This window comes from Ornithorhynchus anatinus, chromosome 7 (assembly GCF_004115215.2).
Source record: "Ornithorhynchus anatinus isolate Pmale09 chromosome 7, mOrnAna1.pri.v4, whole genome shotgun sequence".
Lineage (NCBI taxonomy): Eukaryota > Metazoa > Chordata > Mammalia > Monotremata > Ornithorhynchidae > Ornithorhynchus > Ornithorhynchus anatinus.
In genome coordinates this window covers 43650873-43674140 of record NC_041734.1, presented here as the reverse complement: position 1 = coordinate 43674140, position 23268 = coordinate 43650873, and the positions used below count along the sequence as shown (strand labels likewise).

The following is a 23268-nucleotide window of genomic DNA, read 5'->3' as shown; positions in this document are numbered from 1 at the left end:
AGAGTTGAAGTCTGAGTTGAGCCGGTACAAGTAGATGCGATGGAAGATGGAGGAAGAGGGAAGAGGTAGAAGTTGGAAGTTGTAAGAGAGTGGAGAAGGGTAGCAAAAGTACTGAGAAAGGAAATCAGAGACCCCATTGTTGCCACTCATGCATTTAGAAAGAGGAGCACCGAAAGGGGTGAAGTCCATGTGGTCAGAAACGGTAAATCTAGAGAGCATCAGAAGGGTTAAATTCTTACTGCTCTGCCCACAGTAAGCACACAATAAATGCCACTGATTCATCAATTGAAATTATGCCCTCTTTTTACCTGGGGCAATTGTCTGGTAGAACAATTTAAGCAGAGTGGGATTTGAATTTCCACAGACAGGTCTGTGTTTAGGAGAAGCATTTAAAGTCCTCCCCCATCTCCCTACTAGCTTCCCAAACAAACAGAATGACATTTTCCTGGAGCCTTAGTCACCTCATGAATTCTGTCCTCCCCACTCCCTTTTTGGAACATCCTTAAGTAAAAGAAAAATTCAGAAGGGAAAAAAGGAGGAGGTATCACCTTGGGGGTGGATTGAAGCATTTTACAAAATGTAAAAACTCCTATAGGTCCCCTAAGTAGCCTCCAGAAATCAACCTGTCCCCAGGAGGGTCTGCACCTTAAAGGATACCAAGACAATGGGTTACATTTGTATTTGCAAAAATCTACAGAGAAGGAAATTCCATATTCCCCTTTCAGTGTTGTTTATTATTAGCATTAGTATTGGTATTGGGGTATTAATAATAGTAAAAATCGTGATGTTTGTTTAGTACTTACTATGTGCCAAACACTGGATAGATAGAAGTTGGAAACAACCTAATTGACTATGTAGCTCAAAGTCTAAGTAAGAGGGAGAATAGGTATTTAATCCCCATTTTACAAATGACAAAACTGAAGTACAGAGAAGTGAAGTGACTTTCCCAAGGCCACAAAACAGATAGATGACAGAGCAGAAATTAGAACCCTGGACCACAGAACCCCAGATCAGACCATGTGATCTTTCCACTAGGCCACCACCCTGCTTTTACTGTGCTAGGTAATCTAACCTAAATACTACCTGGTGATTTTGCTTTCTAATTCAATCCTGGGGAGCTAGTCATTATCCTCCATACAATAATCCACCAGTTAATTAAACACTATTATTAAGTGATTATTCAGCTTTCTCTACCCCAGGCTACCTAATGTTTTTAAAACAAAGAATGAAGAACTGCAGTTTAAACTTACTCTCAGGATAATCAATATTTTCTGGAAGAGTCAAATGGAAAAGTTTTATGAGGCGGGACCAAAGATAGATACAAAGCACATGTGATATATTTAAACCCTCCTTAGTACTCTTAATATGTATTTATATGGTATTTATTAACCTCTTACAGGTTAAAGAGCACCGGATTAGCATTTCGAAGAGCACAATGCAACAGAGTTGGCAGACAAGTTTCCTGTCCACAAGGAGCTTACAGTCTAGAATGAAGACAGACATTAAATAAATAAATTATGGATATGTACATAAATGTTGTGGGACTGAGGGTGGGGTGACTATCAAGTACTTAAAGGGTACAATTCCAAGTTTGCAGATGACACAGAAGGGAGCAGAAGCAGAGGAATTAAGGGATAAATCAGGGAAGGCCTCTTGGAGGAGATGTGATTTTAGTAAGGCTTTGAAAGTTGGGGAGGGTGTTGGTCTGTTGTACATAAAGTGGGAAGGAGTTCTAGGCTGGAGGGAGGATGGGGGCAAGGGGTCAGCAGCGAGATAGATAAGAATAAGATACAGTGAGTAAATTAGCATTAAAGAAGAAGGGTGTTGACTAGGTTGTAGTAGGAAATCAGTGAGGTAAGGAAGGAGGGGGCGAGATGATTGAGTGCTTTAAAGCTGATTGTAAGGAGTTTCTGTTTGATGCAGAGGAGGATGAGTGACATTAGATGTTTTTGAGGAGTGGGGTGATATGAAATGAACTTTAGAAAAATGATTCAGACAGCAGAGGAAAGTAAGGATTGGATTCGAGAAAGACAAGAGGCAGGAAGGTCAGTGAGGAGGCTGATACAGTAGTCAAGGCGGGATATGAAAAATGCTTGATTCATCATAGTAACAGTTTAGGTGGAAAGGAAAGGGAGGATTTTAGCAATGTTACGAAATTAGAACCAACAGAATATGGGTTGAATGAGAAAGCAGAGGATAATGCCAATATTACAGACCTGCGAGACAGGGAAGAGAGTGATGCTGTCTATAGTGACGGGAAAGACAAAGGCAGGGCAGGATTTGGGTGGGAATATAACGATTTCTGTTTGGAACATGTTTAGCTTGAGATGGGGCATTTAAATAGAAATGTCCTGAAGGCAGGAGAAAATGTGAGACTGCAGAGGAGAGGAAATCAGGGCTGGAGATGTAGTTTTGGGAATCAGCTGGTAGAGATGGTAGTTGAAGCCATGGGAGTGAATGAGTTCTCCAAGGGAGTGGGTGTAGGTAGAGAATAGAAGGGGACCCAGAACTGAGCTCTGAGGGACTCCCACAGTTAACGGGTGGGAGACAGAGGAGGAGTCAATGAAAGAGATTGGGAATGAGTGGCCAGATAGATAAAGAACCAGGAGAGGACAGTGTCAGTGAAATCAAGGTTATATGATATTTCAAGAAGCAGGGGGTGGTTTACAATATCGAAGGCAGGTAAGAGGTGGAGGAGGAATAGGATGGAGGATATTTATGAATCTGTTAGATTTATTTATTTTATCGGTATTATAAATATTTTCATGTTTGCCTCCCCCATTAGCATGTAAGCGCTGCATGAACATGGAACGTGTCCGTTTTTTTATTCTATACTTCCAAGCACCTAGTTCAGTTCACGCGCCAGAAAGGTGCTAAACAATTGCTATTATACTACTTCTACTATTACGACAAAGACGAGGACAACTAATGCTGCTACTATTGCAAAATTACAAAGAGGGCAAGTGCAAGGTGGAAGACGAGAAATAAAGGGACATTATCAATCAGCAAATCAATGGTATGCAAAGCACTTTACTCAGTGCTTGGGAGAGTTTAATATAACAAATTTAGTAGCACATTCCCTGCTGAAGAAGAGAAGCCCACAGGGAAGGAGTGTGGCCTGATAGAAAGAGCAAAGGGCCTAGAAATAAGAGGACCTGGGTTCTAATCCAGCCTCCGCCACTTACCTCCTGTGTGATCTTGGGTAAATCACTTAACTTTTCTGTGCCTCAGTTATCTTAGCAAAATGGTGTTTAAGACTGTGAGCCCCATGTGGAAAATGGATTGTGTCTAACCTTATTATTTTGTATCTATTCCAGTACTTAGAACAGTCCTTGGCGCATAATACATGCTTTTCAAATACTATATGATCATGATAATATTATTGTTAATAATAATCAATTATTATTATTAATAATAATACTGATAACCACAGTAATCTACCCCAGCACTTAAAACAATGCCTGGTACCTAGTAAGCACTTGACAAATAATCTTTTTTTTTTTTTTAAAAAAAAAAGGAGCTTAGAGCCTAGAGAGGAAGAATAAATAAATAAATTATGGATATGTACAAAAATGCTGAGGAGATGAAGTTGGGGTGAATATCAAGTGTTTAAGGGGTAGAGATCCAAGTACATAGGTGATAAAGATCAGAGAGGGAGTAGGTGAAAAAAGCCCTTTGGAGAAATGTGATTTTAATAAGGCTGTGAGTTTTTATAGGTGCTATTTTGTTTGTCAGAAGTATTTTCAGTGAAATTTTTTAAAAACTACTTAAAAACTTCTATTCTTCACATTAATCCCAATCACTTTAGCTCCTCCTTTTAAATTCAATTTTTCCTTTCTTCTATTATCTTCCCCTCTAGATTGTAATCTCCTTTTTTTAAAAAGCATATTTGTTAAGCACTTACTATTGGTAGACACTGTACTTAGCACTGGGATAGATACAAGCTAATCAGATTGGACACAATCCATGTCCCACAAAGACCTCCCAGTCTTAATCCCCATTTTATAGATGAGATAACTGAGGCACAGAGAAGTTAAGTGACTTGCCCGAGGTCATACAGCAGACAAGAGGCAGAGCCAGGATTAGAACCCAAGACTTATCACTCCTAGGCCTGTGTTCTTTCCACTAGACTACGCTGCTGAGGGTGGGGATGGGGATCTACCAACTCTATTTCATTGTACTCTCCCAAGTGCTTAGTATTGTGTGCTGCACATTAGTAAACCCTCAGTAAAAACCTGTGATTGACTGATTAATTCCATCTTTTACCTAAGGAGGAACAGCGTAGCCTAATAAAAAGAACACGGGCCTGGAAGTCAGAGGACATGGGTTTTAATCCCATTTCCTGCCACATGTCTGCTATGTGACTTTAGGCAAGTACTTCGTTCTCTAAGCTTCAATTACCTCATCTGTAAAATAGGGATTAAGACTGTAAACCCCAAATGGGACATAGACTTTGTCCAATCTAATTGTTTTTATCCACCCCATCACTTAGTACACTGCCTAGCACATAGTAAGTACTTAACAAATACCATTTAAGAGAAACCCTACACTTAATTATGAGAAGCAGTGTGGCTTAGTGGAAAGAGCACGGGCTTGGGAGTCAGTGGATGTGGGTTCTAATCCAGACTCCGCCACTTTGAGCAAGCTACTTAACCTCTCTGTACTTCAGCTACCTCACCTGGAAAATGGGAATTAAGACTGTGAGCCCCATGTGAGACAACCTGATTACCTTGTATCTACCCCAGCACTTAGAACAGTGCTTGACACATAGTAAGCACTTAATAGATACCATAATAATAATAACTTGACCTTTATTAAGTACTTACTATACACTCAACACAGGAGTGGATATAAGATTATGAAATCCTACTTGTTTTGTTGTCAGTCTACTTGTTTTGTTTTGTTCTGTTTTGCTTTGCTGTCTCCCCCATTTGGACTGTGAGCCCGTTATTGGGCAGGAATTGCCTCTATCTGTTGCTGAATTGTACATTCCAAGCACTTAGTACAATGCTCTGCACATAGTAAGCACTCAATAAATATGATTGAATGAATGAATGAATGAATGAATGAATGAATGAATGAAATCAGACACTGTTCTTGTCCTTCATGGGATTCACAATCTATCTTCCCCTTCCTGTGCTCTTGGATCTATACCCTTGAACCACTTGATATTCACCCCACCCTCAGCCCCACAACACTTACGTGCATAGCCATACTTTTTTTTATATTAATGTCTATTTCCCCCTCCATAATATGAGCTCCTTTGGGGCAGAGATCATGTCTGCCAGCTTTGTTGTATTGCACTCTTCCAGGCACCTAGTATAGTGCTCTGAACACAGTAAGTGCTCCATAAATACCATTGATTGGTGAGGAAACTGAAGCTGTCAATTTAAATGACTTGCCCAAGGTCACCAAGTAGATCAGGGGTGGAGCTGGGACTTGAACCCATGTGTGTTGCTATGTTTTCTCAATTGTTTGTAATGGGAATTAAATTTACATTTACATTTGCAATCTGCAAATTCCCATGATGGACAGCATTTTCTGTCACATGGTTTGTTGCTACTATTTTCTTGGAAATTGTCTCCCAAGAGGACTTTCTTTCATTACTCCTTTCCCATTCCTAACCATCAAGCCCCTTTCCAGTCTATATCCTCCTTCTAGGTTTCCACTTACTCCTAATAGCATCCCACACCACACTGCTCTGGGCTTCTATTTATTTTATGGTATTTGTTAATTGCTTACTATATGCTAGGTACTGCTCTAAGAACTGAGGTAGATACAAGCTAGTCAGGTTGGATACAGATGAAGTAACTGAGGCACAGAGGAAGTGAAATGACTTGCCCAAGGTCACACAGACAAGTGGCAGAGCCAGAATTAGAACCCAGTTCCTTCTGATTCCCAGGCCCATGTTTCATCTGCTAGACCGCCCTGGTTTTTCTCTCCCTTATCTCCTCTCTCCCCTCCCTCTCCTTTCCACCTTTTTTTTGTTCTTTTTTGGATCCTTCCCTGCGTTGTTTCTTGCTTCTGAAATCTGAACTCTTTCCCTTCCTCACTCCAGAATCACCAAAATAATGCAGGCTTAATTCCTAATTTTGCTAATATCCTTTCCAAACTGAGTGATTCCCCTCTCTGGTCACTCCCGACCCCCCCCCCCTTTCCTGTCCACTTATTCTGAGGAGAAGCAGCAGTACCTGGCAAAAAGAGCATGGGTCTGGAAATCCGGAGAACTGGGCTCTAATCCTGGCTCTGCCACTTGCCTGCTGTGTGACCCTGGGTAGGTCTCTTAAATTCTCTGAACCTCGGTTTCCTCATCTGTAAAATGGGGATTAAAGACCCATTTTCCCTCCTCATTAGATTGTGAGCCTCATGTGGGACAGTGACTATTTTCCACCTGCTATATTGTATCTACTCCAGTGTTAAGAACAGTGCTTGTCACACAGTGAGGGCTTAACAAATGCAACAATTATGATTCTGGTGATCCCCAGTAACAGGTCATGTGGTCTGGGACATCCTTTGAAGTAGCTGACTCCTATTTCCAGGTTTCTTTTCTGTTTCCCTCAAGCTCTGCTGGTAGGGTCATTTCCTCCGGCCCCAGCTCTGGCCCAGGAATTTCCATCCCCTAAAGCAATTAGATGTCAGACTTTTCCCTCAGTATCTATCAATGGAGGCAGCTGAATGAACGAAACAATGAAAGAAATTAAAGCCTACAGCAAGGCTATAAGAAGGGAGTGTCTTCTGCCCTGGATGATGAACGGGGCCTCATTTATCAATCCCTTTAGTTCCAGGCTATAATTACCACCAGCCCAACTAATCTTTCTTTGGGAACAAAGCCAAAGCCATTTCTTTCTTCACTGTCCAGGGCACCTGGTTAATGGAGGCCACTACCCCGTACCCTTGGCTGTGGAGGGAAAGGAGGACAGGACTTGAGTTACTACTCCCCTCTTCCTGAATAGGATGCTAAATGTACCAGGGGACAGTTGACACTGTTCTTCTTCCCACAGAAAACAACAACAACAAAAAAATTGCTTTGCTCTCCCAGGGTTAATCCTATGCTTTCAAGATCTCAAATGAGAATCAGGAGAGGCTTGTCGAGGCATTTAGAGAACAATCTTAGAACCACATTTTAAATCCCAGGAGGAAATTCAGCTTCTCCTCCTCAGTACTTCCTAATTTGGCAGTGATACAGAATTTGCTTTAAACTGGGGCTCCTCATTAGGCACCAGAACCCCTGGGAAAGTTGTCAAGGGAGCTTCAGAGTGAGAAACTTTGAATTGGTGGATATGAACAGGGTAGCACAGGAGGAGGTGCTGGGCCCATAACCCAGAGGTCGATGGAGCAAAACCATCCTCTGCTTTACACTGAACTGTACTTAACTGTATCAAAATTTTGCAAGGGGTGCCTTTGTGATAAAAGATTTCTCCATAGGGGCCACAGTGCACATTCTCCCTTCCTTCTTCCTTACTGTAAGCATGTTATGGGCAGGGAATGCATCTGATAATTCTGCTGTACTGTGCTTTCCCAAGTACTTAGTACAGTACTCTGCATATGGTAAGTGCTCAATAAATACCACTGATTGAGATAGATATGGTAAGTGCTCAATAAATACCATTGATTGAGCTAGACCAGAGGTCGATGGAGAGAAACCATCCTCTGCTTTACACTGAACTGCACTTAACTATCAAAATTTTGCAATGGGTGCCTTTGTGATAAAAGATTTCTCCATAGGGGCCACAGTGCACATTCTCCCTTCCTTCCTCCTTACTGTAAGCGTGTTATGGGCAGGGAATGCATCTGATAATTCTGCTGTATTGTGCTTTCCCAAGTACTTAGTACAGTACTCTGCATATGGTAAGTGCTCAATAAATACCATTGATTGAGCTAGACCAGCTCAATAACACAGCCTTTCTCTTCCAAGGCTGTATTTCCCACACTACTTCTATTCCACCCCTCTTTCTAGCCAAAGCCCCTCTCTTATTCCTTCTCTTCATCTCTCGAATCTTCTGATCCCAATGGCCATTTTGGCCCACCCTCATCTTTCCTGACAATATCTGCTTTCAATGAAGGACACTAATCAAGATAAATATCTAACCTTTCCAAAAGATATTGGAGGAAAGAAGAGCAGTCTTGGTAGCTCTCGAAGGGGTTGAGTGATGAGAATGTTTGAAAATCACTTGTCTAAAATACCTCAAATACATCTGACCACCTTTCTATTTGCAAATTGCTTATATGAAATGAAAGCAAAAGGGTGTGTGTGTGTGTGTGTGTGTACACACACACACAGACCCAGTGTCAGGGCAAAAGGGTAGGCTGCTAGCCTTAGAGATCTTACACTATATTAAGTCATAAACAAATATAAGAAGGAATATCATTAGCCTGCCTTTCACATTCATATTCAGGTTCCCATCTTCCCAAATCACCCCCTTGTGACCCTTAAGTATAGCACTTGTAATCTCATTCTCTTTTGGACCAGGAATAGTCTGACAGTGGAATCTGGGACATGGTACTTGATGATCAAGAACCTACCATTCTCTTTCTGGTGATATCAACCGGGAGGATTTCTATAGGGAGCAGAAATCTTCACTTTCCATTTCCAAACTAAACTCCCAAAGTCAATCCTGCATCTTCAATTTCTCTAGTGAGAATCAAGGGAGGAACCTTCATGGAAAATATTTCAAAAAGAAGGAGGCAGCTGACTTGATTGGGTGATTTGAGATTAAGCTTTCCTCGAGGCAGAGTTAGGGACTAAGTGACCCACCTAGGCAGGTCTCTTCCAGTCCTGGGATTCTATGCGTGGTTCAGTGAAGAGTGTGTCTTCATTGCAACTGGTTCAAACACCAAAGCATCAGGGGGCAGTTCTTAATCGGCTTCTCACCTTACGATGTTGGCAGTCAGTGAAATTTTCTGATGCTAAATGAGGCTCATGCAGTATTTTTTCAGTCTCCAAGAAAAAGTCCCCAGAATGTTGAGTTCCAGGCCCAAACCTGGATGTGGGACTGAGGATGGTGAGGAGAGAATATGTGGTCAGGCCTCTTAACAGTGATGGCCTTGGAGACCAGAGCTGACATTCTTTTAAAAGCAATTTTCTGACAGGAGAAGAGCAGCTCTTTAACAGCGTGGCTCAGTGGAAAGAGCACAGGATTGGGAGTCAGAGGTCATGGGTTCAAATCCCGAATCTGCCAGTTGTCAGCTGTGTGACTGTGGGCAAGTCACTTAACTTCTCTGTGCCTCAGTTCCCTCATCTGTAAAATGGGGATGAAGACTGTGAGCCTCATGTGGGACAACCTAATTACCCTGTATACCCCAGCGCTTAGAACGGTGCTCTGCACATAGTAAGCAGTTAATAAATACCAACATTATTTACCTGTTCCTGGCTCTTCAGTCATAGCTGTAGGACTACATTAAATCACTTTGGTATGAGTTAAGTGCTTACTATGAGCAAGCACTCTACTAAGCACTGACGTCAGTATATGGCCTAGTGGGAAGAGCATGAGCCTGGGAGTCAGGAGACTTTGGTTCTAATCCCAGCTCTACCGCTTACTTGCTCTGTGACCTCAGGCAAGTCACTTAACTTCTCTGTGCCTCAGTTTTTCCATGTATAAAATGGGAATGAAAAACCTGTTCTCCCTCCTTCCTAGACTGTGAACTCTGTATAGGAGAGGAACTGTGTCCAATCTGACCCAAGCCCTTAATGCAGGTTAATGCCAAGCACAATTATTAATACAAACAGATCAGAATCAGTCCCTGTTGCATATGGGGTTCACAGTCTAAAGGGTAGGGAAAACAGATATTTAATCCCTTCTTTATAGACAAGGAAACTGAAATTATGTGACTTGCCCAACATCCACAGAAGACAAGTGGCGGAGCCTATTTATTGTGATTAGGTTGTCTTGTTTTTGTCCGTCTGTCTCCCCCGATTAGACTGTAAGCCCGTCAATGGGCAGGGATTGTCTCTTTCTGTTGCTGAATTGTACATTCCAAGTGCTTAGTACAGTGCTCTGAACATAGTAAGCACTCAATAAATACTATTGAATGAATGAATGAATGAATGAACTCAGGTCTCTTGATTTCTAGGCCTGTGCTGTTTCCATTAGGTCACACTGCTTATCTAAGATCTGTACTGGATGGTTTTCAGCCATCTGAATAATGGAACTCTATTTCTTACAGAAGAAGTTTCTGGGAAAGTCAAGAATAGCCTGCTTCATAATTATTAACAAATATGTCATCTTTTAGGCTGGTTTCTGTCTGTATTATTTCATCTTTTGTATGTGAAGGGCCAGGCATGGTGTCTAACTCTCCTAAGTATGTTTTTTCCCAGTGCTCACACTTCTACTAGACAGTAAGCTCGTTGTGGGCAGGGAGAGTGTCTACCAACTCTGTTGTCCTGTATTCTCCCATGGGCTTACTACAGTGCTCTGCACACAGTAAGCGCTCAACAGCGTGGCCTAGTGGATAGGACACAGGCCTGGGAGTCAGAAGGATCTGGGGATTAGAAGCGGCTATGCCACCTGTCTGTCATGCCGTGGGTAAGTCCCTTAACTTATGTGTGCCTCAATTACCTCATCTGTAAAATGGGGATTACTACTGTGAGCCCCAGGTGGGACATGGACCGTCTAGTATCTACCACGGCACTTACGACAGTGCCTGGTAAATGGTAAGCACTTAAATACCATAAAAAAATTAACCTTTGATTCATTACTGCAACATCCAGTACTTCTACTACTATTTCTATTACTGCTACTCGTACTCCTAAAAAGTCTAATCCAAACAGCAAGCACTGTGCGGGCCCAGGAGCTACACTGACAAGAAGAGTGAGACTCTGGGCGTTAGGGCCTGTCTTCAGATTTCGCCTGAACCTAGAGCGGATGTTTCTCGGCCCGTCAGCCCAAATCAAAATCATGGATCCTCACTGGCCATCTAAAGAAGGAGGCCCTGCCGGGTGGGAGTCCAAGAAGCAAGCAGCAGCCAAAGCAACCTAGGTGACACACAGGCATACACCACAGACACATACTCGTACCTCGTAGCAGCCTTGGCTGGCAGCCAAGCAGCACAGTGTAGAACGCGGCCACGGTGACGTGCAGGAGCTCCATCGCCCCCCTTCCCCGACACCTGGCTCCCCGAGCCGCCCGCCGGTCGGAATCCACCCCAGTGTGTCTGCTCCTGGTGGGGTCTCGAGCTTGGCCGGGCCCCTTCTCTTGCCCTCTGGGTCTCGGCTTCACGGAGGATTCTTGCCTCTTACTGTACAAGTGGAAATGGGTAATGGAAATGAAACAGCCCAGTTTTGACTGTCAGAGGGAAGCCCTGCCGAGGCCCCCGCCCCTTCTTCTTCTTCCTCTACCTCCTCCTCCTCCCTCCCCACCTACTCCCTTACACAAGGCTGCAGCTGCAGCTTCTCATTTATTTCACCCCACCTCTTGGAAAAAAAAAAAAACTAAGTTCTCACATTTTATTCAACCCCTTCAGAAAAAAGGTCTACCTTAAAAAAAAAAAGAAGAACGTTAACGTGATAAGACCACAAGGGAAAGCAGGAGCTGCATTTCCTGGGCATGCTGACGTGTTTTCAGTGTGATTGTGTGTGTCTTTTTTATTTCATTTGTGGCTTGTTGATTTTATTTTTTTGCTTTCTTTTTTTTCACCTGGTTTCCTTTAAACTTCTTTCTGAACACTGGGCGTTGATGTTAAAAGCTGGATGGGCAGGCCCTGAAGCACAGAGGCAGCCTCATTCTGATCGCCAGACTCCCACCTACACAGACACATGCACACTCAGACACATCCATGTGGGCACGCATGCGTGAAGCTGCACATGCACACACACACACATGTGCACACGCACTGGTGCACATCGGCACACACCTACAATGAATAAGCCTCATCATTCCCACCACTGAAACAATGCTATACCTTTGAGAATAATTCATTCTACACAGGCCACGGCAGGTAGTTTGGTCAGCGGGAGGCCCAGTGGAGAGTGTGTCCCCTCTCCTAGGAAGAAAGCAAAGTGGGCCAGTAGAGAGCGGGCTAATGCCGAGGGAAGAAAGGCTGCTGACTAATCCAGCCACTGGAAACAAATTCCACTGAAACCAGCACGCCCCGTTGTTACTCCTACCTATCTGGGGAGGAAAATTTTCACGCACACAATTGCTTGGCCGAGGGGTAGAGAAGGGGTTTTCAGATTACCATGCTGAAGATGAATATTAATGATTTGCCGGGTGCTTTCACACCTATAAGACTGCAGAGTAACAGCAGAAACCTTAGTAGGCTGGAACTCTATTCTTTTGTCCTTTGTGCCCTGTCTTCAAAGTGAGCTTCCAGGAGAAATGAATAGTGGGGGTTCCTGCCTAGTGTTCAAGGGAAGGGCTGGGGTTCTGATTGTTGCTAGTATTAATAATAATTACTATTATTATTAAAACAATAATAATAATAATTGTGGTATTCATTAAGTGCTTACTCTATGCCAAACACTGAGGCAAATGTACAGTACTCAGGTCCCACCTGGGGCTCACATTCTAAGTAAGAGGGAATACAAGTACTGAATACCCATTTTGCAGATGAGGGAATTGAGGCACAGAGAAGTTAAGTGACTTACCCAAGGGCACCCAACAGACAAGTAGCAGAGTCAGGATTAGAACCTAGGTGTGCTCTTTCCACTAGGCCATGCTGCTAAAGATTAATAATAAGAAGGGATTGGGAAGCTTCAGCCAAATGAAAAAGTGAAGCACGATACCCTGAGCCAAAGTGCTAAAATTGTTTTACCAGACAGGGCTCTGGAGGTGAGATCAGGAACATCAGGGAAGTGAAGTGAGGTGAGGTGAGGTGAGGCTGAGCAGACATTTGCTTCTGTCAGTCAGGAATTTTTAATGAGAAGCCATCATGGGCAGAGCATGAAATGCTCCACGGGATGCTGTTACCAAGACAAATCTGCTGTGAGACCTGGGACAGGTAAATAATAATGTTGGTATTTGTTAAGCGCTTACTATGTGCCGAGCACTGTTCTAAGCACTGGGGTAGACATAGGGGAATCAGGTTGTCCCACGTGGGGCTCACAGTTTTCATCCCCATTTTACAGATGAGGGAACTGAGGCACAGAGAAGTTAAGTGACTTGCCCACAGTCACACAGCCGACAAGTGGCAGAGCTGGGATTCGAACTCATGAGCCCTGACTCCAAAGCCCGTGCTCTTTCCACTGAGCCACGCTGCTTCTCCAAAAAAATTCCGACCACGAAGGGACTCGAACCCTCAATCTTCTGATCCGGAATCAGACGCCTTATCCATTAGGCCACGCGGCAGAAGTAAGGTAGGGTGAGGGGGAGAGATTATGTGCCTGCAGGATTCCTGGGAGCATCAAGGAATCTTGCAGTGGTGACAGAGAAACAGCAGCCTCACTCTGCCACTTTCAGTGCTTAATGAGCAGAGCACCATGACAGGGGCAACCATGGCCCTGGTAGTGGTGATGGGAGACAAAGAAGATGGCTGCCTGCTGAGGCTGGCTCCGGGGCTGAGGTCAGGTCACCCACTGACTCTTCCTTCTGCCCTGCCTTCAAGGAGCTTCCAGTCCACTGACAGGATAGGACAAAAGCCATTAGTTAAATTCACGGAACAAGGAATAAAGCCATAAAAAATAATCATAAACAAGTTAAGTACATAACGGTATGGCAGGACAGACGATACAGTCAGCTGAAGTCTCAGGGAGTTGGGCAGAACAGCTTGTTGTCAACAGGGGATGTATCTGTTTACTGTTACATTGTCCTCTCCCAAGTGCTTAGTGCAGTTCTCTGCACACAGTAAGTGCTCAATAAATATGATTGAATGAATGAAGGACACAGGAAAGTGCTGGATACTACATGGATTAAATGACTATAAATTTTCCTGTTGGAGCTAGCCAGAAGGGTTTCAGAGAGGAGGTGGACCTTCAGTAGAGTTCTGAGGAAATTGATGGATGTGGGTTTGCAGAAGGGTTATCAGTTCATTGGTATTTTCAATGGCTGGGATGTGGGAAAGGAGACAAAACAGGTAAGAAGAAAGCAGAGTGTCTCTTGACTGATGGGAACAGCAGATCAATCAGTCAATCGATCAGTGGTATTCAATGAGTGCTTATTACATGCAGAGCACCGTATGGAGTATTTGGGAGAGTATACATTCCCTGCCCACAGGAGCTTACAGTCTAGAGGGAGGATTTGCTATCATGTTGTCATTCAGAAGCACTGAGTTTATTTCCCTTCCCTGATTTTATTCATTATTTCTGCTAAGTACAAAATAGGAAAATAATCATTTAAACATGTGTGGATAGTATATTGCACTTATTACATTATGAACTTTGACATTCATGAGCATAATACCTTGTCTTCCTTTCAACAAAGGATATGATGATGTCATTGGAGATGGATGATAATAAGTCCATTACCACACTCCTTTTCCTCTACAACTTCTTTCTTTAGCTCAGATTTTCTATAATGAACTCCACTCAACCCTGTAGGGAACATGCCTACCAACTCTGTTATATTGTACTCTCCCAAGTGCTTAGTACAGTGCTCTGAACACAGCTCAATAAATACGAATGATTGATTATTCCATCATTGATTATTAATATGGGGTTTTTTTCAAGTCTTCTGTAACCTGTATGTGGCTATGTGGCTCTGAGGTATGTTCCCTCTGGACTGTCATGGTAATATCATGAATCCCATGGCATTATTTACTTTATTGTATTGTAGTCATCTATTAATCAGTCATATTTATTGGGAGCTTACTGTATGCAGACAACTGTCCTAATCACTTGGGAGAGTTCGTTGGGGTTGGTAGACATAATTCCTGTCTCAAGGAATTTATAGTCTAGGGAGGAAGACCACCCTTAAAATGAATTACAGATAAGGAAAACAGCAGAGCATAAGATTATGTTTGTAAGTGCTATGGGGCTGGGGGTAGGGTAAATATCAAAGTACTTAAAGGATACATTCATTCAATTGTATTTATTTAAATCATATTTATTGAGTGCTTACTGTATGCAAAGCACTGTACTAAGACCCAAGTTCACAGGCCGAAGGGAAGGAGAACAGGGTGGGGAAATGAGGACTTAGAGGTTTCTTGGAGAAGATTTGATTTAAGTAAGGCTTTGAAAGAGAGGAGTGTGACAGACTGTCAGATATGAAGGGTGAAGAAGTTCCAGGCTAGTGAGAGGATGTGGGCAAGGAGGTCAGTAGCAAAAAGTCAAGGCACAATAATCATGATCCTGTTTTCTGAGGGGTTCAACTGAAACAAAAAGCTATTTAAAAATTGCTGGCCCCTCTCTACTCCAAAATTTGCTCTTCTAAGCCATAGTCTATATGATCTTTCAGAAAAATCCACCTCTTGGGAGAGCACAGACTGGCATATGGAGGGTAATGTTCACATTAGTTAGAGAGGCCTAAAACCCATTATCAGAAGCTTTACTTTGATGTAAACATGATATAACTTTGTCCAACTTGACGTAACCTGAACTAAACTTTGATGTACTTTGAGAAAATTGAGAGGTTCTCTTGTGTTCTGAGGAGGGTAGAAGTGTGAATTAGAAGTGGGCATGAGGAAGGTATTTTTTGCTGTTGGGCAGAAGAGAAGCTGGAAACAGGAAGGTAACTAGAAGGCTACGGAGATGTTCAAACATAATGTGCTTGGAGCCTGAACTGTAAGTAGCAGTAGGAACTGAAAAGGCAGTGGGAATACAAGAGAGTCGGCAGGTCTTGGGAACAAATGTAATGCGGAGGCAAAAAAAAAGAAATGAGTCAAAGATGACTCCGAGGTTATGAGTCTGGAGGACAGAATACTGAATTCCACTCAGAGAATAGATGTGATGATGATAATGATGATGATGATGGTAACAGAGTTTCTCACTACTAACCATGGATAAACCTCAGTCCTGAGACTTCACTGCTAGTGCAAATAACTTGATCAGTACCACTCAATCTCTCTTGTCCCAGCCAATCAAGTATTTTCCCTCTAGACTGTAAGCTCAATGTGGGCAAGGAACGTGTCTATCAACTTTGTTATGTTATACTCTCCCAAGTGCTTAAGAAAGTGTCCCGCATGCCATAAGCGCTCAGTATGTATGATTGATTGATGTTCCTTCTGGGATGCAAAGTGCAACTAGTTAATAAGTGGGCAGGGTCGATGAACGCTGCAAAATGCATCCCCACACAAACCACTTACAGGCAGCACAGGGATTAGGACTCAGGTCTAGTAAAAACAGTATAATCGCATAATTGCCCCCATAGCACAATTTCCACCTCCACCCAGACTTTTGAGAAGAAAATAAAAGATTATTTTTGTAGTTAGTGATGTGTGCTGAAGTAGGAAGAGAAGGGTACTTTCCAAGCGCTTATTAATAATAATAATAATAATAATGTTGCTATTTGTTAAGTGCTTACTATGTGCCGAGCACTGTTCTAAGCGCTGGGGTAGACATAGGGGAATCAGGTTGTCCCACGTGGGGCTCACAGTCTTAATCCCCATTTTACAGATGAGGAAACTGAGGCACAGAGAAGTTAAGTGACTTGCCCACAGTCACACAGCTGGACAAGTGGCAGAGCTGGGATTCGAACTCATGAGCCCTGACTCCAAAGCCCAAAGCTCTTTCCACTGAGCCACGCTGCTTCTCCATTACAGTGCTCTGCACACAGTAAATGCTCAATAAATACGATCGAATGAATGAATGAATGACACTGATGTCACAGGGTTACAAGCTCCCACTAGGGACTTATTTCACTGAGTGGAGTGAATCTGGGGTTGGAAGGGAGAACAGTGATGGGAGTGGGTTAATTCACTGAGGACATCGTGTATGCCACACTTGAAAGTTTGCAAAAGAGGGTTTGTAATTGAGAATTAGCATGGACTAGTGGTTAAAGCATGGGCCTGGGAGTCAGAAGGACCTGGGTTCTAATCCCTGCTCCCTCACTTGTCTGCTGTGTAATCTTGGGCTAGTCACTTCACTTCTCTGTGCCTCAGTTACCTCATTTGTAAATTGGCAAAGACTGTGAACCCCCTGTGGAACAGGGACTGTGTCCAACCTGATTAGCTCATATCTACCTCCGTGCTGAGAACAGTGCCTAGCACATAGTAAGCACTTAAACACCATAAAAAGAAGAGACACAGTGCCAAACCCTATAACCTCTCTCTTCCTTTTCTCCTTTCCTCCTCTTTTTTCTCTTGCTCCCTTTTTTCGCTAGACTTAATTCCCCACATAATAGACTCCCCCCTGCTTTGGGGCTGCAAAAATTATACAAAGAAATTTGGACAATTATGGAAGTAAACACTATATATGATAGTCAGGGAGCATGACTTGGGGGAAGTAAATGCCCCTCTATTCCTTTTCTTGTCCCTCCACAATTGCCACTCTTTATTGCTTGACTGTACTTTCCCAAGTGCTTAGTTCAGTGCTCTGCACACAGTAAGAGCTCAATAAATACAATTGAATGACTTGAATGAAACAAATGTGTATTCATCTCTGGCCTGAAATATTCAGTTTATAAAGGTTAGGGTGCCTCAGTCTCACAAGAAAAGCACTGTGACCTTTACCCCTAACTCTCCTGTGTCATTCTGGGTAACTTTGGGCAAAGTCCATAGCTTTTCTAGACTCCAACTGTCCCACCTGAAAAAGGATATAAAAGGATACTAGCAATCTCTACAAACCTTAGTGGATAGGGGCCAGAAAGAGCTCAGAGAACCAAATTCCTGTAAATTTCTTAATAAACATAAATCTGGGACAGAGAATGAAGTGGGAAAATATTTGGTTAGGAATAGACTTCTTCTTCCTCTATATCTCCTCCTTCTTCCTGACTTCCCTTCCCACTGTCCTGTCTAAATTAGCGATACTAAAGGAAATCATTTCTTACAGAAACTAAAGGTATTTTTGTTGTGCAGCAAAGCCTCAGAAAAGGCACTGGTGTTTTTTTTATGTTGCTTTTTTTTGTTGTTGAAAATCTACTTGAAGCCAGGCCACCCACCACATTACCTTCAATCATCTTCTTAGATTCGCTCTCACGGGCTGTGGAAAAAAGTATTATTTTGCTCAGCACGATTTTGCTGATACGCGGTGAGTGGGTGTCAGTTCTGTTAAACATAACAGCTTCTGGGTAACTCTATTTGGCAACTACTAAACATCATAGTTATTAGCACTTCCTCTCAGGAAATCTCCCGAGACAAGCTGGCACGGGGGAAACTGAGACCAAACTTGAGAGGAAAGGGTCCAACTCACAGACCTCAGATCTGCAGTCTGTTAGAAAAGTCAAACCTACCATACCAGAACTGGTCCTTTGGAGAGAAACTGAAATTAGGGTTCTGATATACCTAATCTTCCTAAGGATGTGTTTCACAGTTCTTTCTGTCTATGTGACCCTGAGAAGGCAATATATGGAATGTGGATCCAAAGCAACTAAATAGAACTTAACTTCTGTGTATGTGTCTACTGCTACGACTGAAAGCCCCATGGGGGACCTGAAGATCTTGTATCTATCCCAGTGTTTAGTACAGTACTCGACAGATAATAAGTGCTTAACATGTGCCATTATTATTATTATTATTATTATTTACTGGGATTCTGCCTTACTCCATCCCTGGATTCAACATTGTTTCTTTCAGTGGGATTGACCATGGGTTTACAATAGGAAGAGCACTGTAGAAGCTGCGGATCTTATAGAACGCTGTAGAAATTGTTGCATGCAGTGTATGGTCCCAGCAGCAGAGTGATCAATGGATCACTTGCTTTCACTGTATATTATAAACCCCCCTCTAGACTGTAAGCTCATGGTGGACAGTGCCCTGCACAGAGTAAGCACCTAATAAACACCATTCACTGATTGATTGACGATCACTATAGGGAATCACAGTTCAGAAAATAAAGGATCTTATTGTTTTTCTATTTCCCTTGGATGATTCCATGCTTCTGCCTGGGAATTTATTTGTAGGTTTATTTACTTATGATTGTCTTGTCAGCCTCATAATAACTGTAGTATTTGCTGAGCACTTACTATGTTCCAAGCACTGTACTGAGCGCTGGGGCGGATACAAGCAAATCAGGTTGGACACCGTCCAACCCTCATGAGACAGTAAGCTTTGCACTTCCTTTGTAAAACCCACAGTGGCTAACTGAGTTTTCAGCATAGAACTGTCCTGAGGGTTGATGCTGACTGAGATTTTATCAGTGTGTAGGTGTGATGATAAAACCAACCTGGATTGACAATTCCTTCCACATCAATTGCCTTTTTGCTGCCCTACAACCTTTGTTAGCCACAGTGGCTGGAGTCGTTTTCATGTCTCCCATTTAGGGTCATGATTTTCCCCAACCTGCTGCTACAAGTCATTTGAGGTCTGGTTTCCTTGGGTTTAAAATGCTTCTTCTGTTCATCCTTGAATAATTGCCTCATTTCAACTCACTATAGAGTTGATATTTGGGTAATAATAGTAATAGTGGGATTTGTCAAATGTTTCCTATGTGCCAAGCACTGCTCTAAGGTGCTCCTTCTGGGGCAGAAGGAGGATAATCAAATTGGACATTGTTACTCACAATTCATGGAGTGACTTGCTGTGATTCAATGTCCATGCATATCCCACCCAGAAATGGTTTGTGTTTTCAGCAATGCTTCTTGGAGAAGGTAGTGTGGTCTAATGGAAAGAGCGGAGGACTGGGAGTCAGAGGGCCTGGGTTCTAATCCCAGCTCTGCCACGGACCTGCTATGTGACTTTGAGCAAGTCACTTAATTTATTTGGGCCTCAGTTTCCTCATCTGCAAAATGGGGATTTGATACCTGTTCTCCCTCCTACTTACACTGTGAACCCTATGTAGGACCTGATGATTATCTTGTATCTATCCCAGTACTTAGTACACTGCCTGGCACATAGTAAGTGCTTTGCTTTATTGTTACATGGTGCTCTTCTAAGCGCTTAGTACGGTGCTTTGCACATTGTAAGCACTCAATAAATACAATTGAATGAACAAATACTACAATTATTATTATCTTTCCTCCTATCTGTAATATAATTTAGCAACTGTCTCCCCTGTTAGACTGTAAGCACTTTGAAAGTTGGTACCATATCTTTAAATTCTATTTTACTCTCTCAAGTTTTTAGTACAGTGCCTGCACATGGTAGGTTCTCAGAAATTCAGATTGACAGATTAACTAATTGATGTGCCTCCAGATTTTAAAAACCTTCATTTGATTGTATCCCACTGCATCCTCAAACTATCACCGCATTTTCTTGCTCCTGTTCTTGTGCAAACTCCTCAAATGGGCTGTATACCATCAGCTGGCCCTGGTTCCTCTCTTGCAGCTCCTTTCATTATCATTATTAATAATAATAGTAATAATAATTGTGGTAGTTGTTAAGCATTTACTATGTGCCAGACACTGTACTAAATGCTGGGGTAGATACAGCATGGATTAGTGGCAAGAACAGAGGCTTCGGAGTCAGAGGTCATGGGTTCTAATCCCAGTTTAGCTACTTGTCTGCTACATGACCCTGGGCCAGTCATTTCATTTCTCTGGTCCTCAGTTACCTCATCTATTAAATGGTGATTAAGGCTGTGAGCCCCACTGGGGCAACCTGATTACCTTGTATTTACCCCCAGGTATTTAGAACACTGCTTGGCACATAGTAAGTGCTTAACAAGTACCATCATCATTATTATTATTATACAAGATAATCGGGTTGGACACGTCCCTGTCCCACATATGGCTCCCAATCTCAATCCCCATTTTATAGATGAGGTAACTAAGGCACAGAGAAGTTAAGTGACTTGCCCAAGGTCACACAGGAGACAAGTGGCAGAGACAGGATTAGAACCCAGGTCCTTCTGATTCCCAGGCCCATACTCTATCCACTAGGCCATGCTGCTTTACTGAACTAAGCACTTGAGAGAATACATTATTAGTAGATATGAATCCTGCCCTTAAGTAATTTACAATACTTGATGGAGACAGACAATAAAATAAATTTCAGATAGGGGAAAGAAATAGCGTAAAGTGGGAAACACTGTGGCCTTGTGCAAAGAGCATGGGCCTGGAGGCAGAAAGGCTGGAGTTCTAATCCTGCCTCTGCCACTTGTCTGTATGTGACCTTAGGAAAAGGCACTTAACTTCTCTGTGCCTCAGTTACCTCATCTGTAAAATGGAGATTGATTGTGAACCACACATGGGACAGGGACTGTGTCCAACCTAATTAACTTGTATCTACCTCATTGCTTAGTACAGTGCCAGGCACAGAGTAAGTGTTTAACAAATACCATTAAAAATTGGTACATAACTACTATGATAAGTTAAGAGTACTTAAGACTTTAGATGGCACAAAAAGGTTGGAATGGCAGTTGGGGTGAATAAAACTAGGGAGATTCAAAATTAATCAGGGAAGACCTCCTGGTGGAGGTGCGATTCCAGAATTGCTTTAAAGGTGAGGAGAGCCTGTAGTCTGCCAAATAGGAAGCTGCAGGGAGCTCCAGGAAATGAAAAGGTTGTGAGCAAGAGGTTGGTGATGAGAGAGGTGAGAATGAGGCAAAGTGAGTAGACTACCTAGACAAGAACAAAGAATATAAACTGGGGTGTAGTGGAAAAAGAGAGTGGACAGGTAGAAGGCTCTTTTTCTTTTCACCTCCTAAGTTGGGGTATCCTTCAAGGCTCTATTCTGGGTTCCCTCACTTTCCAGCAAGTCACATGCCCTCATCAACACTTCTGTACATATTAACTTAAAGACTCTCTTGTTATGGTACTTACCCATCAACATACCCATTTTTTCTTTTCTTTCTTCTCCCTATAAATGAGTTGTGTCTGTCTCCCCACTAGATTGCAAACATTTTAGGGACAAGGGATTGTGACTTCAAATTCTATCATATTTCCCCAAGCATTTAGCGGAGGGCTCTGCTCACAGAAGGTGCTCACTAAATGCTATTGATTGATTGATTGACCTCAGCATTACCTTTGATGGCTTGCTCACTTTCAACTCTCACATTCATACTTTTTTAAAATGGTACTTAAGTGCTTACTATGTGCCACGCACTGTCGTACCAGTTTTTCCTGCACATCATTTCCTCAAGGAGCTTCCTCTGTGATCTCTATGAGCTGGCCACTTGCCTGGTTTTATACTGGTAGTACAGGGGGTTTTTTGTTTTGTTTTTAAATGGCATTTGTTAAGCGCTTAATATGTGCCAGGCAATGTTCTAAGCACTGGAGTAGATACAAGATAATCAGCTTGGACATCATCCCTGTCCCGTGTGAGGCACTCTGCCTTAATCCTCATTTTACATATGAGGTAACTGAGGTACAGAGAAGTTAAGTGACTTTCCCTAAGGTCATGGAACAGATAAGTACCACAGTCAGGATTGGAACCCAAGTACCAGGCCCGTGCTTCTTCCACAAGGCCTCACTGAACAGAGGAGAGATCTTCTAAAATGTAAATTTTTTGTGGGCAGGGAATCTGTCCACCAACTCTTATATTGTACTCTCCCAAGTGTTTAGTACAGTGCTCTGAGACACTATGCGCTCAATAAATGCAATTGACTGAGTGGAGTGGAGTCTCTAAGATCCCAAGCCACATGGCCTGAAGCTGACCCAGAGATAACAATAATGATAACTGTAATATTTTTTATGTGCTTACTACATCCCAAGCACAGTACTAAGTGCTGGGGTAGATACTAGATAATCAGATTGGACGTAATCCCTGTCCGACATGGGGCTCACAGTCTTTAATTCCCATTTTATAAATGAGGTAAGTGAGTCACAGAGAAGTGAAGTGACTTACCCAAGATCACATAGCAGACAAGTGGTGAAGCTGAGATTAGAGTCCAGGTCCTCCCAGGCCCGTGCTATGTTCAGTAGGCCACGCTGCTTCTCTTATTTAAACCACATACAAGCTGAGAACCTCAGATACCAGCGATGAAAGCCAGGAGACCTCATTTCCCTGACCAGCTGGGCTCAGGATCCAGCTGTCTTGCCTCCCTTCCCTGCTAAGAGGCAAAGCCTGAGACTCACCTGCTCTCCCGTCCACCCCATCAACCTCTCTCCCATCTACCTCCCAGTGTCTCCTCCACCCCTCACTGACAGCAGTATGGAAAAGGAGGAAAAGGACAGAGCCGAGTTTAACAGGAATGAACAAAGTATAACACTCATTACACAAGGTATACAACACATCACACAATACATACTGGCTTACTTTTCCTACATTTATTTTCATTCTTTCTATTTTTACAGTTGATATTGTCATTTGCTGAATGACTGGGAGCTCAAAGCACTTAAAAATAATAAACAGCAATTATTTGCA

At 42.7% G+C, this 23268-nt stretch overlaps 1 protein-coding gene and 1 non-coding gene across 2 annotated transcripts in view; both read right to left on the bottom strand.

The window, feature by feature from the left end:
* The window catches only part of PDCD1 (programmed cell death 1), a 29995-nt gene extending 18695 nt beyond the window's left edge, over positions 1-11300 (bottom strand). The window contains exon 1 of the mRNA XM_007669588.3: positions 11015-11300. Within this exon, the coding sequence (XP_007667778.3) occupies positions 11015-11087 (73 nt within the window). The 5' untranslated portion in view covers positions 11088-11300. The remainder of the gene's footprint in view (positions 1-11014) is intronic.
* A 1910-nt stretch (positions 11301-13210) lies between these two features.
* TRNAR-CCG lies at positions 13211-13283 on the bottom strand. The gene has a single exon. It is a non-coding gene; the product is annotated as a tRNA-Arg (tRNA).
* Between the last annotated feature and the right edge of the window lie 9985 nt (positions 13284-23268).